The sequence below is a fragment of the Bos taurus genome, chromosome 7, assembly GCF_002263795.3.
Source record: "Bos taurus isolate L1 Dominette 01449 registration number 42190680 breed Hereford chromosome 7, ARS-UCD2.0, whole genome shotgun sequence".
NCBI lineage: Eukaryota > Metazoa > Chordata > Mammalia > Artiodactyla > Bovidae > Bos > Bos taurus.
This window is the reverse complement of record NC_037334.1, coordinates 30,157,644-30,172,017: the sequence shown is the minus strand read 5'-3', so window position 1 is coordinate 30,172,017 and position 14,374 is coordinate 30,157,644. Positions and strand designations below refer to the sequence as shown.

The window sequence follows — 14,374 nt, the reverse complement described above, 5'->3', positions numbered from 1 at the left end:
AAGATGATATTAATGGAAAAAAATCCTTCTTATAGTGTTGGCCAGTACCAGCTAAAATAGTATTTTCTTCAACAGCATACTTTCAATAAGTTGAAATATTTGCTCAGAAATACCAACTGTAAAGTTTTGGTATCCAGTTTTAGTCATTTGAAACTCAGTATCAATCTCAAAGGAGGTATGTGATATATGATGTAGTCTAGTTTTCCAAGTACAGCAAAATCTGCTAACCTTACTGCTTTTAGGCTAATTTTTTATTTTCTGAAGATAGTTTTGTTCTTATGTAGTTTTTTGGCAACTCACATGAAATCAATCAACAAAAATTTACTTAAGATTTCTAAATTAATTAACGGATAAGAGTAATGTGTCTGTAATGTGTTAAAATACCTGTTAGAATATTTTGTTGTTGTTCAGTCCCTAAGTCATGTCCGACTCTGCGACCCGTTGGACCGTAGCATACCAAGCTCCCCTGTTTCCCACTATCTCCTGGAGTTTGTTCAAATTCACGTCCGTTGTGTCAGTGATGCTTTCCAACCATTGCATCCTCTGTGGCCCCCTTTTCCTTTTGCCTTCAATGTTTCCCAGCATCTCGGTCTTTTCCAGTGAGTCGGCTCTTTGCAAATCTGTTAGCCAAATACAGGGCTTTAGGTCCAGTGAATAAACAGGGTTGATTTCCTTTAGAATTGATTGATTAGGTCTTCTTGCAATCCACGGGACTCTCAAAAGTCTTCACCACTGCCACAGTTTGAAAGTATCAGTTCTTTGGCACTTAGCCTTCTTTATGGTCCAACTCTCATATCTGTACACAACTACTGGAAAAACCATAGCTTTGACTGTATGGACCTTTTGTCAGCAAAGTGATGTCTCTTCTTTTTAATATGCTCCTAGGTTTGTTACAGCTTTCCTTCCAAGGAGCAAGTGTCTTTTAATTTCATGGCTGCAGACACTGTCCACAGTAATTCTGGAGCCCAAGAAAATAAAATCTGTCACTGCTTCTACTTTTTCCCCTTCTATTTGACAGGAAGTGATGCAACTGGATGCCATGATGTTATTTTTTTGAATGTTGTGTTTTAAGAGAGCTTTTTCACTCTGATCTTGGACCCTCGTCAATAGACTCTTTAGTTCCTCTTCACTTTGTGCTGTTAGAGTGGTATTATCTACATATCTGAGGTTGTTGATATTTCTCCTGGCAGTCTTGATTCCAGCTTGTGATTCATTCAGCTTAGCATTTGCATAATGTACTCTGCATAGAATTTAAATAAGCAGGGTGACAGTATACAGCCTTGTCATCCTCCTTTCTTAATTTTGAACCAGTCCAGTGTTTCATGTCCAGTTCTAACTGTTGCTTCTTGACCCACATTCAGTTTTCTCAGGAGACAGGTTAAGGTGGTCTGGTATTCCCATCTCTTTAAGAATTTTCCACAGTTTGTTGTGATCTGCACAGGCAAAGGCTAACGCAGAAGTAGATGCTTTTCTGGGAGTCCCTTGCTTTCTCCATGATCCAGCAAGTGTTGGCAATTTGATTTCTGGTTCCTCTGCCTTTTCTAAACCCAGCTTGTACTTCTGGAAGTTCTTGGTTCACATACTTCTGAAGCCTTGCTTGAAAGATTTTGAGCATAGCCTTGCTAGCATTCAGTTGGGTATATCTTTCCCTTTATCCCTTGCCTTTTAATTCTCTGCTTTCCTTAGCTTCCTAATCCTCCTCAGACAACCACTTTGCTTCCTTGCATTTTTTTTCTTTGGGATGGTTTCATTCACTGCCTCCTGTACAGTGTTATACACCTCAATCCATAGTTCTTCAGGCACTCTCTCTAGTAAATCTAATCCCTTGAATCTGTTCTTCGTCTCCACTGTATAATCATAAGGGATTTGTTTTAGGTATAGTGGTTCCCCCTACTTTCTTCAATTTAAGCCTGAATTTTGCAGTAAGAAGCTCATGATCTGAGCCACAGTCAGCTCCAGGTCTTGTTTTTGCTACCTGTATAGAGCTTCTCTATCTTCAGCTGCAGAGAATATAATCAGTCTGATTTTGCTGTTGATCATTTGGTGATGTCCATGTATAGAATCATCTCTTGTGTTGGAAAAGGTGTTTGCTATGACTAATATGTTCCCTTGACAAAATTCTTTTAACCTTTGCCCTGCTTCATTTTGTATTCCAAGGCCAAACTTGTATATTATTGTGGATACTTGTGTATTGTTGTGGATTACTCTTGACTTTTTCCTTTTGCATTCCAGTCCCCAAGATTATGAAGGGCTTTCCAAGTGGTGCTAGTGGTAAAGAACCCAGCTGCCAATGTAGTAGACTCGAGAGATGTGGGTTCGATCCCTGGGTTGGGAAGATCCCCTGGAGAAGGAAATGGCAACCCACTCCAGTATTCTTGCCTGAGAAATCCCATGGACAGAGGAGCCTGGCAGGCTACAGTCCTTGGGGTAGACTTGCAAAGAGTCAGACATGACTGAGCACACATACACACAGCCTAATTATGAAAAGGACATCTGTTTTTCGTGTTAGTTCTAGAAGGTGTTATTGGTCTTCATAGAACCAGTCAGCTTCAGCTTTTTCAGTATCAGTGGTTGGAGTATAGACTTAATTAATGAGATGTTGAATGGTTTGCCTCGGAAATAAACCAAGATCATTCTGTCATTTTTGAGATTGTACCCAGGTACTGCATTTTGGACTCTTTGTTGACTATGAGGACTACTTCATTTCTTCTAAGGGATTCTTGCCCATATAGTTGATATAATGGCCATCTGAATTAAATTCACCCAAATCTTGTCCATTTTAGTTCACTGATTCCTAAAATGTTGATATTCACTCTTGCCATCTCCTTGACCATGTCCAGTTTACCTTGATTCATGGACCTAACATTCCAGGTTCCTATGCAGTATTGATCTCTATTTTTTTTTTTTAAATTTATTTAATTGGAGGCTAATTACTTTACAATATTGTGGTGGTTTTTGCCATACATTGACATGAATCAGCCATGGGTGTACATGTGTCCCTCCTTCCTGAATCCTCTGCCCCACCTCCCCCTGCACCCCATCTCTCTGGGTTGTCCCAGAGCACCAGCTTTGAGTGCCCTGCTTTATGTATCGAACTTGAATTGGTCATCTGTTTTACATATGGAAATATACATGTTTCAATGCTATTCTCTCAAATTGTCCCACCCTTGCCTTCTCCCACAGAGTCCAAAAGTTTTTTCTTTACACCTGTGTCTCTTTTGCTGTCTTGCATATAGGGTAGTCATTGCCATCTTTCTAAATTTCATATATATGCATTAACATACTGTATTGGTGTTTCTCTTTCTGACTTACTTCACCCTATATAATAGGCTCCAGTTTTATCCACTTCATTAGGATTGACTCAAATGTGTCCTTTTTCATAGCTGAGTAATATTCCATTGTGTATATGTACCACAACTTCCTTATCCATTTGTCTGCCGATGGACATCTAGGTTGCTTCAGTGTGCTAGCTACAGTATTGTTCTTTATAGCATCTACTTTACTTTCACCAGCAGACACAACCGTAACTGAGCATCATTTTCCACTTTGGCCCAGCTGCTTCATTCTTTCTGGAGCTATTAATAATTGCCCTCCGCTCTTCCCCAGTAGCATATTGGGCACCTTCAGACTTGGAAGGGTCATCTTCTGGCATCATATATCTTTCCCTTTTCATATAGTTTATGGGATTCTCCAGGCAAGAATACTGGAGTGGGTTGCAATTTCCTTTTCCATTGGATCACGTTTTGTGAGAACTCTTCACTGTGACCCATCTGTCTTGGGTGGCCCAGCATGGCATGGTTCACAGCTTCATTGAGTTACGCAAGCCTCTTCACCGTGACAAGGCTGTGATCCATGAAGGGGGTTGTGATTTATGCAGTAACAGTAAATGAGAACCAAACTTGAAGGTAGAAGATGGAGCTTATATTCAGTTCAGTTCAGTTCAGTCGCTCAGTCGTGTCCAATTCTTTGCGACCCCATGAATCTCAGCACGTCAGGCCTCCCTGTCCATTACCAACTCCCGGAGTTTACTCAAACTCATGTCCATCGAGTTGGTGATGCCATCCAGCCATCTCATCCTCTGTCGTCCCCTTCTCCTCCTGCCCCCAATCCCTCCCAGCATCAGAGTCTTTTTCAGTGAGTCAACTCTTCGCATGAGGTGGCCAAAGTAGGTTGCTGCAAAAGTAATTGTGATTTCAGACTGTGAATTTAAATCATTATAACCAGGCTCTTTTAATCAAAATAGGAACCATTACAAGACAACCAGGACAAAATAGGAACAAGACCAAGACAACACAGTTTTGCCCACTAGAGAGAAGTTTGTTTATTCCTGAATCCCAGGGACAGGGGAGCCTGGTGGGTGCTGTCTCTGGGGTCGCACAGAGTCAGACACGACTGAAGCGACTTAGCAGCAGCAGCATAAAAATACGTGCTTCCAGATTCGATGAAGTCTTGGAAAGCATTTTCTGCCTCCTGCTGATTGTGGAAGCATTTTCCCTGCAAAAAGTCATCGAGATGCTTAAAGAAGTGGTTATCAGTTGGCGAGAGGTCAGGTGAATATAGCAGATGAGGCAAAACTTCTTAGCCCAGTTTGTTGACCCATTGAAGCGTTTTTTGTATGATGTGTAGTCAGGCATTGTCATGGAGAAGAATTGGGCCATTGGGCTGCAGGCATTTCAGTTTTCAGTACATCCATTTGTTGAGAATACTTCTCAGATGTAGTGGTTTTGCCAGGGTTCAGAAAGCTATAGTGTAATGGACCAGCCAGCATCAGACCACCAACCAGTGACAGCTCTTTTTGGTGCAAATTTGGCTTTGAGAAGTGCTTTGAAGCTTCTTCACAGTCCAGCCACTGAGCTGGTTGTCTCTGGTTGTCATATAAAATCCACTTTTCATTGCATGTCACAATTTGATCGAGAAATGGTTTGTTGTTGTAGAAGAAGAGAAGACAGCACCTCAAAACAGTGATTTTTTTGACTTGCGGTTGGCTCATGAGACACCCACTTATTGAGCTTTTTCAGCTTTCCAATTTGCTTCAAATGCTGAATGACTGTAGAATGGTCGACGGTGATGTTTTTGGCAATTTGTCGTGTAAGTTGTAAGAGGATTAGCTTCGATGATGCTCTCAATTGGTTGTTGTCAACCTTCTAATGGCCGGTCACTGGGCTCCTCATCTTCAAGGTTCTTGTCTCCTTTGCAAAACTTCTTGAACCACCACCACAGTGTATGTTTTTGTATTTCCAACGCCAAATGTGTTGTTGATGTTGCAAGATGTCTCCGCTGCTTACGACCCATTTTGAACTTAAATAAGAAAATCACTTGAATTGGCTTTTTGTCTAACATAATTTCTGTAGTCTAAAATATGTATATAATAAAAAGCAAGTAATTAGTCATTAGCAAAAAAATAGTGAGAAATGTGCATTAAAATGATGTATAACCATACTTATTTAAGAATGTATTCCAATATCAAATGGCAATGTTGCTAGATCCTTTGGGTAGAATACCATTTAGCCTAGGTTAAGTATTTGAATCCTCTTTTAGGCAGTTAGTTTGTGTCGCAGATTCTAAAGGACATCCAGCAAACTAGTGCAAATGCTTTCCTATATAAATCAGCTCCCATCAGTATTAACAGTATGAGCTGAGTATGGTGTTTTGTGATTAAATAATTATGCATTGTTGAAATTTCTATTTCAACCTTCAGTACTAGCCAAGGTTTCTATTAAAAATATTATTTTAAAAAAATTTCAGCCTTTTCTCATGAAATGAAGCAAAAATAATACTTGTTAAATCTCAGGTTTTTCTTTTGTCTCTATTTCCTTTCCTCCCTTCTTTTCACCCTTTTAATTTTATTGTTATTAAGTTCATAATATTTTCACTGATAGTAGAATCTTGCTACTTTTTCATGTGTTCTTATAATACTTGTCCTTTTAGATATTTATAATTTTATTAAAATGTATATAGAAAAGTTTAATCAGAGTAATTTTTATTTTCTTTCTAGAAGAAATGGCAACATATCTTCGTTATGTAAGAAGGCTAGATTTTTTTGAAAAACCAGATTATGACTACCTAAGAAAACTTTTTACTGACTTGTTTGATCGAAAAGGATATATGTTTGATTATGAATATGACTGGATTGGTAAACAGTTGGTGAGTACTCCAGGCTGTATAAGAAAAACAAAAGATTATTTGTAGTACTTAGCTTCCTTTTTCATAGTAGAGATCCTCTATTTGAAAAGAGTTGAGAACAGATAATTTTTTATTTTGAAGTATAGTTGGTTTACAGTATAAGTTTTAGGTGAACATCATAGTGATTTAAAATTTTTATAGATTATGCTCCATTTTAAGTTATTACAGAATAATATCTATATTTTTCTGTACTGTACAGTATATCCTTTTTGCTAATTTATTTCATAGATGGAAGTTTGTGTCTCCTAATCCCCTACTCTTGTCTTGCCCCTCCTCTGTTTTTTCTCCTCACTGGTAACCACAAGATTGTTCTCTGTATTTTTAAGTCTGTTCCTTTTTTGTTATATTCATTTGTTTGTTTTATTTTTAAGACTCCACATAATAATGATAACAAGAGTATATTTCTCCTAAGCATAATTCTCTATAGTTCCAGTCACATTGTTGCAAATGGCAGAATTCCATTCTTTTTATGGCTGAGTAATATTTTATCATATAGTCTAGTTCAGTCACTCAGTCATGTCCAACTCTTTGCGACCCCACGGACTGCAGCATGCCAGGCTTCCCTGTCCATCACCAACTCTCAGAGTTTACTCAGACTTACGTCCGTTGAGTTGGTGATGCCATCCAACCATCTCATCCTCTGTCATCCCCTTCTCCTCCCAACTTCAATCTTTCCCAGCCTCAGGGTCTTTTCAAATGAGTCGGTTCTTTGAATCAGGTGACTGAAGTATTGGAGTTTCAGCTTCAGCATCAGTCCTTCCAATGAACATTTAGGGCTGATTTCCTTTAGGGTGGACTGGTTGGATCTCCTTATAGTCCAAGGGACTCACAAGAGTCTTCTCCAACACCACAGTTCAAAAGCATCAGTTGTTCGGTGCTCAGCTTTCTTTATGGTCCAACTCTCACATCCATACATGACTACTGGAAAAACCATAGCTTTGACTAAACGGACCTTTGTTGGCAAACTCATGTCTCTGCTTTTGAATATGCTGTCTAGGTTGGTCATAACTTTTCTTCCAAGGAGTAAGCGTCTTTTAATTTCATGGCTGCATTCACCATCTGCAGTGATTTTGGAGCCCCCAAAAAGAAAGTCTCTCACAGTTTCTACTGTTTCCCATCTGTTTGTCATGAAGTGATGGGACCAGATGCCATGATCTTAGTTTTCTGAAGTTAAGTTTTAAGCCAACTTTTTCACTCTCCTCTTTCACTTTCATCAAGAGGTTTTTTAGTTATTCTTCACTTTCTGCCATAAGGGTGGTATCATCTGCATATCTGAGGTTATTGATATTTCTCCCGGCAATCTTGATTCCAGCTTGTACATCATCCAGCCCAGCGTTTCTCATGATGTACTCTGCATATAAGTTAAATAAGTAGGGTGACAGTATACAGCCTGACGTACTCCTTTCCCAATTTGGAACCAGTCTGTTGTTACATGTCCAGTTCTAACTGTTGCTTCCTGACCTGCATATAGATTTCTCAAGAGGCAGGTCAGGTGATCTGGTATTCCCCTCTCTTTTGGAATTTTCCAGTTTGTTGTGATCCACACAATCAAAGGCTTTGGCTTAGTCAATAAAACAGAAGTAGATGTTTTTCTGGAACTCTCTTGCTTTTTCGATGATCCAATGGATTTTGGCAATTTGATCTCTGATTCCTCTGCCTTTTCTAAATCCAGTTGAACATCTGGAAGTTTATGGTTCACATATTGTTGAAGCCTGGCTTGGAGAATTTTGAGCAGTACTTTACTAGCGTGTGAGATGAGTTCAATTATGCAGTAGTTGGAGCATTCTTTGGCATTGCCTTTCTTTGGGATTGGAATGAAAACTGACCTTTTCCAGTCCTGTGGCCACTGCTGAGTTTTCCAAATTTGCTGGCATATTGAGTGCAGCACTTTCACAGCTTCATCTTTTAGGATTTGAAATAGCTTAACTGGAATTCCATCACCTCCACCAGCTTTGTTTGTAGTGATGCTTCCTAAGGCCCACTTGTCTTCACATTCCAGGATATCTGGCTCTAGGTGAGTGATCACACCATTGTGGTTATCTGGGACGTGAAGATTTTTTTTGTATAGTATTTCTGTGTATTCTTGCCACTTCTTCTTAATATCTTCTGCTTCTTTTAGGTCCATACCATTTCTGTCCTTTATTGTGCCCATGTTTGCATGAAATGTTCCCTTGGTATCTCTGAGTTTCTTGAAGAGGTCTCTAGTCTTTTCCCTTCTATTTTCCTCTCTTTCTTTGCATTGATGACTGAGGAAGGCTTTCTTATCTCTCCTTGCTATTCTTTGGAACTCTGCATTCAAATGGGTATATCTTTACTTTTGTTCTTTGCCTTTCTCTTCTCTTCTTTTCACAACTATTCGTAAGGCTCCTCAGCCAACCATTTTACCTTTTGCATCTCTTTTTCTTGGGGATGGTCTTGATCCCTGCCTCCTATACAGTGTCCCAAACCTCCGTCCATAGTTCTTCCTTAACTTTTCTTTAAAAAAAATTTTTTTTTTTAATCTTTTTACTTTTGGCTGTTCTGGGTCTTCATTGCTGTGCAGGCTTTTCTCTAGTTGCAGAGAACAGGGGCTATCTCTAGCTGCAGTGTGCTGGCTTCTCATTGCAGTGGTTTTCCTTGGCTCTCGGGCTTGCGGGCTTCAGTTGTTGTAGCACGTGGGCTCTAGAGTAGTTGTAGCACTCAGGTTTAATTGCCCCAAGGCATGTGCGATCTTCTGAATCAGGGACTGAACCCATGTCTCCTGCATTAGCAGGTGGATTCTTTACCACTGAGTGACCAGGGAAGCTCCTCTCCATATCTTCTTTGTCCATTCATCTGCTGCTGGGCACTTAGGTTGCTTCTGTATCTTGGCTGTTGTATATAATGCTGTTTTGAACATTGAGGTGTATAAACCTTTTGAATTACTTTTTTCATTTTCTTTGAATATGTACCCAGCGGTGTACTGCTGGATCATATGGTAGTTATACTTCTGGTGTTTTGAGGAATCTTCATAATGTTTACCATAGTGGCTGTACTCATTTAAATTTCCACCAGTAGTGCACAAGGGTTCCGTTTTATCCATATCCTCACCAACAATTGTTATTTCGTGTCTTTTTAATAATGGCCATTCTGACAAGTGTGAAATGATGTCTCATTATGGTTTTGATTTTAATTTCTCTGATGATTAGTAATGTTGAACATTTTTTCATGCATCTCTTAGCCATCTGTGTGTTTTCTTTGGAAAACTATTCAGATCTGCTTATTTGTTGTTTGTTTTTTTGGTACTGTATGAGCTGTTCATAAATTTTGAATATTAACCTCTTTTCAGTCATATCATTTGCAAATATATTCAGTAGGTTGTCTTTTCATTTTGTTGATGGTTTTCTTTGCTGTGTCAAAGCTTTAAAGTTTAATTAGGTCCCATTTGTTTATTTTTGCTTTTGTTTCTTCTACCGTAAGAGACAGATCCAAAAAAATATTGCTACAATTTAAGTCAGAGTGTTCACTTATGCTTTCTTCCAGGAATTTTGTGGTTTCATAATAAAGGTCTTTAATCTGTTTTGAGTGTGTTTTTGTATATGGTGTTAGAATATGTTCTGATCTCATTCTTTTACACACAGCTGTCCAGTTTTTCAGCACCACTTATTGAAGAGACTGTCTTTTGTTATTTGTATATTCTTGCTTCCTCTGTTATAGATTAATTAGGTTAATTGATCATACATATGTGGGTTTATTTCTGAGCTCTCTTTTCTGTTGACATATGTCTGTCGTTAAGCCAGTACTGTACTGATTTGATTACTGCAGGTTTGTAGTATAGTCTGAAGTCAGGGAGTGTTATACCTCCAGATTTGTTCTTTTTTCTCAAGATTGTTAGACAGGGTCTTTTGTGGTTCCATATACATTTTAGTATTGAGAATAAATAATTTTAAAGGATTCATTCTTTGTGTTTTGTAAAAAGGGAGAATTTGGAGTCTGCTTTTTAGAGTAATGGGTTATTTTGAATGTTTTGCTTTTGATTTAGTTCTTAATATCAAACATACTTTTTAAAAATATAGTATTCTAGTGACTACTTTAAAAGATCAGCTAGTTTTTTCTTTAGTCATTGCTCAAGATATTTGTAATTTTAGAGTATACTTTAATTATTCTAGCAGTTTTAGCTTATTTTGCAGTAGACTGATACTTACGTATCAGAGCAAGTTTAGGTTTTTTTAACTATAAAAACTGCCGCAAAAATTTGTCTTGATCATAACTGTGGGATGAGTGTCATTACTTAAATGAACACAACATTAAGTTCTTTCTTTGAAGAGATGACTTAAAAAAAATCAAATATTTATTCTCACTAGTCTTCTTTTTAAATAAATAAGAATGCCTTACAAAATTTACTTTAATTTCAGTTCACTGATACCAAATTTTGTCCATATTTGGAACTACCAAGCTCTCAGGTTCAAGTACTTTTGAACAGTTGACTTACTTAAATGTTTAATCTGTATTTTTCTTAGCTCCAAAGTGATTTGAATACATATTGTATCTAAAATGCAAACCTGAATAAACTTTGATTAATGCATTTATTATGAAACTTTGAATTATATTTGATAGTTTATGAATTATATTTGATAGTTTAAATTTTATAAAAGTCTCTTCTGAGTTAAAATATTGACAGTAACCAATTTTATTAGCTTATTTAAAAAATTATTCCCTTAATTTTCATAACGTAATTTTTTCTGTTTATATATTGGCTTTGGAAATGAGAGAGATAAACAAATACATTTTGTTTTTTTATAAGAATTAACCTAAAACGTAATGGTAACATTAAAAGGTCTTTTGTTGATATAAAAATAAATACTTGATAAACTATTGAAATATTTTGAAGCTACTTTAAATAGTAGTTAAAATTTCTTTGCTTTAATTTGGTATATTTAACAACTTATTTTAGGGAAGATACCTTTTCTTAAGGCTTTATGTAATAGTATCTTTTATTATTTTTTTATTATTTTAAGGTGCTAAATAATTTTAAATAAGACTTCTGAAATAGAATGCATTGATGCTAATTGTTATTGTGTCGCAGCCTACTCCAGTGGGTGCAGTTCAGCAAGATCCTGCTCTGTCATCAAACAGAGAAGCACATCCCCACAGAGATAAGATACAATCCAAAAATCAGGTTTGCTGTCCTTTTAGATATGAACTGTCTTGATTTATTTCTGTGTTACCTTCTCACTGTTTATAAATGTATTTGGTGTTTTATCATGCCCAGATGAAGCTTTATAATTTGTGCATGTGTTTGCACATATGTGTATACATACTTATATATACATATTGAATGATTGAAATACATATCCTTTTCTTCTAGAAAACAGACCATATACAGACATATTAAGGATAAAAATGCACATATTTTCAATGCATAGGCTGTTTCTCCTAATGGTCACATTAAAATTGTTTAATCACAAATCCTGATTAGTGGTGTTAGTATAAACTTTGAGAATATTGTTCTGTTAGAATGGAAGTATTTGGATACCCTGTTGGAATGAATTGTAATAGTAGCTGTTCTTTCTAACTTTAGTCCAGTTTAGTGTAATAAATTATTTACTGAGTTCTGTTATTTGAAAGCTACTGCTCTCCACATTGCAGAAATGCAGAAGTAAGGCAAAACATACAACCTGTGAGAAATGACTTTGTAATGAGTGGCTAAGAGCTCACTGAACCTCTGGAATCAATCAGACCTGGATATGGCAGGTTACTCATTCACTCAAAGCCTCAGTTCTCATCTATAAAATAAATAATGCATGTTAATTCTTACTAGCATATAGTAAGCATTCATTAAGTCTCAACTCTTGTGGCTGGTGTTCCTGTTATCATTATTACAACAAATTCACAAATAACTACATTAACAATGCAGAATAAACTGTACCATGGGAGATACATTAATAAAGTGCCATAGAGGATCATTGGAATATGTAGGATCTATATGCAAAGGTGGTTTTTGAGATGAGCGTGAAAAATGAATGGAATTTTTAAAGGCAGGCTAAGGAATAAGAATTTTGGAGAGAGTGAGCATTAAAAAAATAAGGCAAAAGTTTAAAAATGTGGAATATGTCTGAGGAGAAATAAGCAGTTGGTTTGGAGCAGAGAGCAGGTTCAAGACAAGATATAGAAGATTCATTGAAGAGTTGTATTTTCTGGGTAAGATAAATTGGAAGCTGTTAAATTTTTGAGCAACATTTTCACTCGTCTTTTTTATATAAAGAAACCTTACTGAATCCATTTTTGACAGAGAATTTTTGCTGTTACCTTGAATTAAACGGTATCTTTAGAATTTTTGGTTATAACCCTTTTTGGAGAGGGGTAGTGTGCTGTCTATTTTGTATTCCATCAGGGTTGAGGTGAGGGTTAAAAAAATGACATCAAAGAAGAAACACAACTTACTAAAAATCATAGTCAAATAAAATGCTACATTTAGGAAGTATTTATAATTTTATGCTTTAAAGTATAGACAATTTAAAAAAGATTAGTTTTATAATTTTGCCTTAGAAAAACTGGGCAGTAAAGGGTCTTTTATATAAATTACTTCCAGTATAAATTAAAAGACATTGATAGCTTGAGTACTCTGATAAGATGCTGTAAATAGAAATGGGAGAAGTGAAGACTTGGAGTATGTGTTTTTTAAATCAGTTAATTTTTCAAATGTATGTGGAACAAGACCAGTAATTCATGTTCTGTGAGGATCTCTACTTGAGCTATTAGGTATTGTAATAAATGAAACTTCTTTTATTGTTGAATTAAATTTTTCTTGAAATAAATTTAAATATTTTAAAGTTTTAACTTTCTACCTGTTTCAGATATGTCTTGCTAGGTCATTGCTAGTTCACTGAGGGTGGGAACCATATTTCGTTGATGTAGTCCTTCTTGGAATAAATGTAGGGAATCAATTTTTTTTTTTTTTCAGGAAATCCTTTACGATAGCTTATTGAATTTTCAACCTAGATATGTAGATTCTTATCATGATAGAAACATTATATATCTAGAAAAAAATTTCTTAACTATCTGTGCTGCAGTAAACAGCTTAAGTTGTGTGATAAACCCACAGTTCATAATCCCGAAAGACGAAAAGTTAATTCTTTAAAAGTCTGAAACCTTTGTAATATCCCCAGATAAACAGTTTTATCTTAGAGTCAATGGTTGAAGTTCAGGGGATCCTGAAATTTTACAGGAAATGTTGGGTGGATGCAAATGTTTATTTTGAGGAGAGGTTGCATAGCTTTTGGTGTCTTCTTAAAAGGTCCACGATTCCCAAATGTTGCCTGCTGTCCCATGGTCTCATCTAATTTATTTCACTTTAACCTAAAAGTCAGCTGAATTCTGGTGATAAATTTGGAGGATTTAATAAAGGGACATTAGAATTGTCGTAATTGTTTTGATGACATATTTTATGCCACAGAGTATGTACTTTTGTATTGTACAATTTAATTCAGGAAGCTTAGTGCCAAAACATGTATTCTTTGTGTCTACTTGATTTTAACATCTCTTCTCCTAAAGGGTTTCTCTGGCCACTGATATTCTTAGTCTGCATATAGCCTGGTGTACTTGACACTTTGTGGCAAGATTTTCCTGACTTTAGTTGAAAAAGAAAGAAAAGAGCCCTGAAGTCTTTAGAACATAATGTAATTGTGGTAATGAGCCTGGTAGTAATGTTGGGAAAATAGTAGGCTCTCAGTTTGAATCCCAGGTGTACTATTTGCTACTTCAGTGATGTGAGAGAAGTATTTAATGTCTTAATGTCTTCATCAGTAAAATGAGGATAATACTTTATGTCTCAAAAATGAGATAACACATATAAAGCAGCCAGTGCAGAACCAAACATGTGATAGAAACTTAAATATTGTATGCCTTCCCCCATGTTAGTACTGTCCACATTTTCCTGAAACGCAGAAATTGCTCCCTATTAAGCCGTTACTCAGTTCTTTTAGTAGATTATTATATAGTTTGTGGTTATTGCCATACAGGCTTGCCAGGTCATCTAAAATCTTTAAGAATTATCGGCCTGTTTCATGGAAATAGGTCTCTTAATTTGAACCAGATGAAAAAAATAGATGAAGGAAACAAAGGGGTTCATATATGAAAGATTGTCACTTAAAAAGTTTTTTTGTCATATCCTCTTGGTATTCTGTATAGCAGTTCTTATTTTTCAAGGAACTTTGCTGTTTTCTTGTATTAT

At 36.4% G+C, this 14,374-nt stretch overlaps 1 protein-coding gene across 1 annotated transcript in view; it reads left to right on the top strand.

Annotated features, from left to right (window-relative positions):
- CSNK1G3 (casein kinase 1 gamma 3) overlaps window positions 1-14,374 on the top strand; it is a gene marked incomplete at its 3' end in the record, with an annotated part of 115,984 nt that overhangs the window by 74,182 nt on the left and 27,428 nt on the right. The window contains 2 exon segments of the mRNA NM_001105329.2: window positions 5,999-6,144; window positions 11,228-11,320. Of these exon segments, the coding sequence (NP_001098799.2) occupies window positions 5,999-6,144; window positions 11,228-11,320 (239 nt within the window).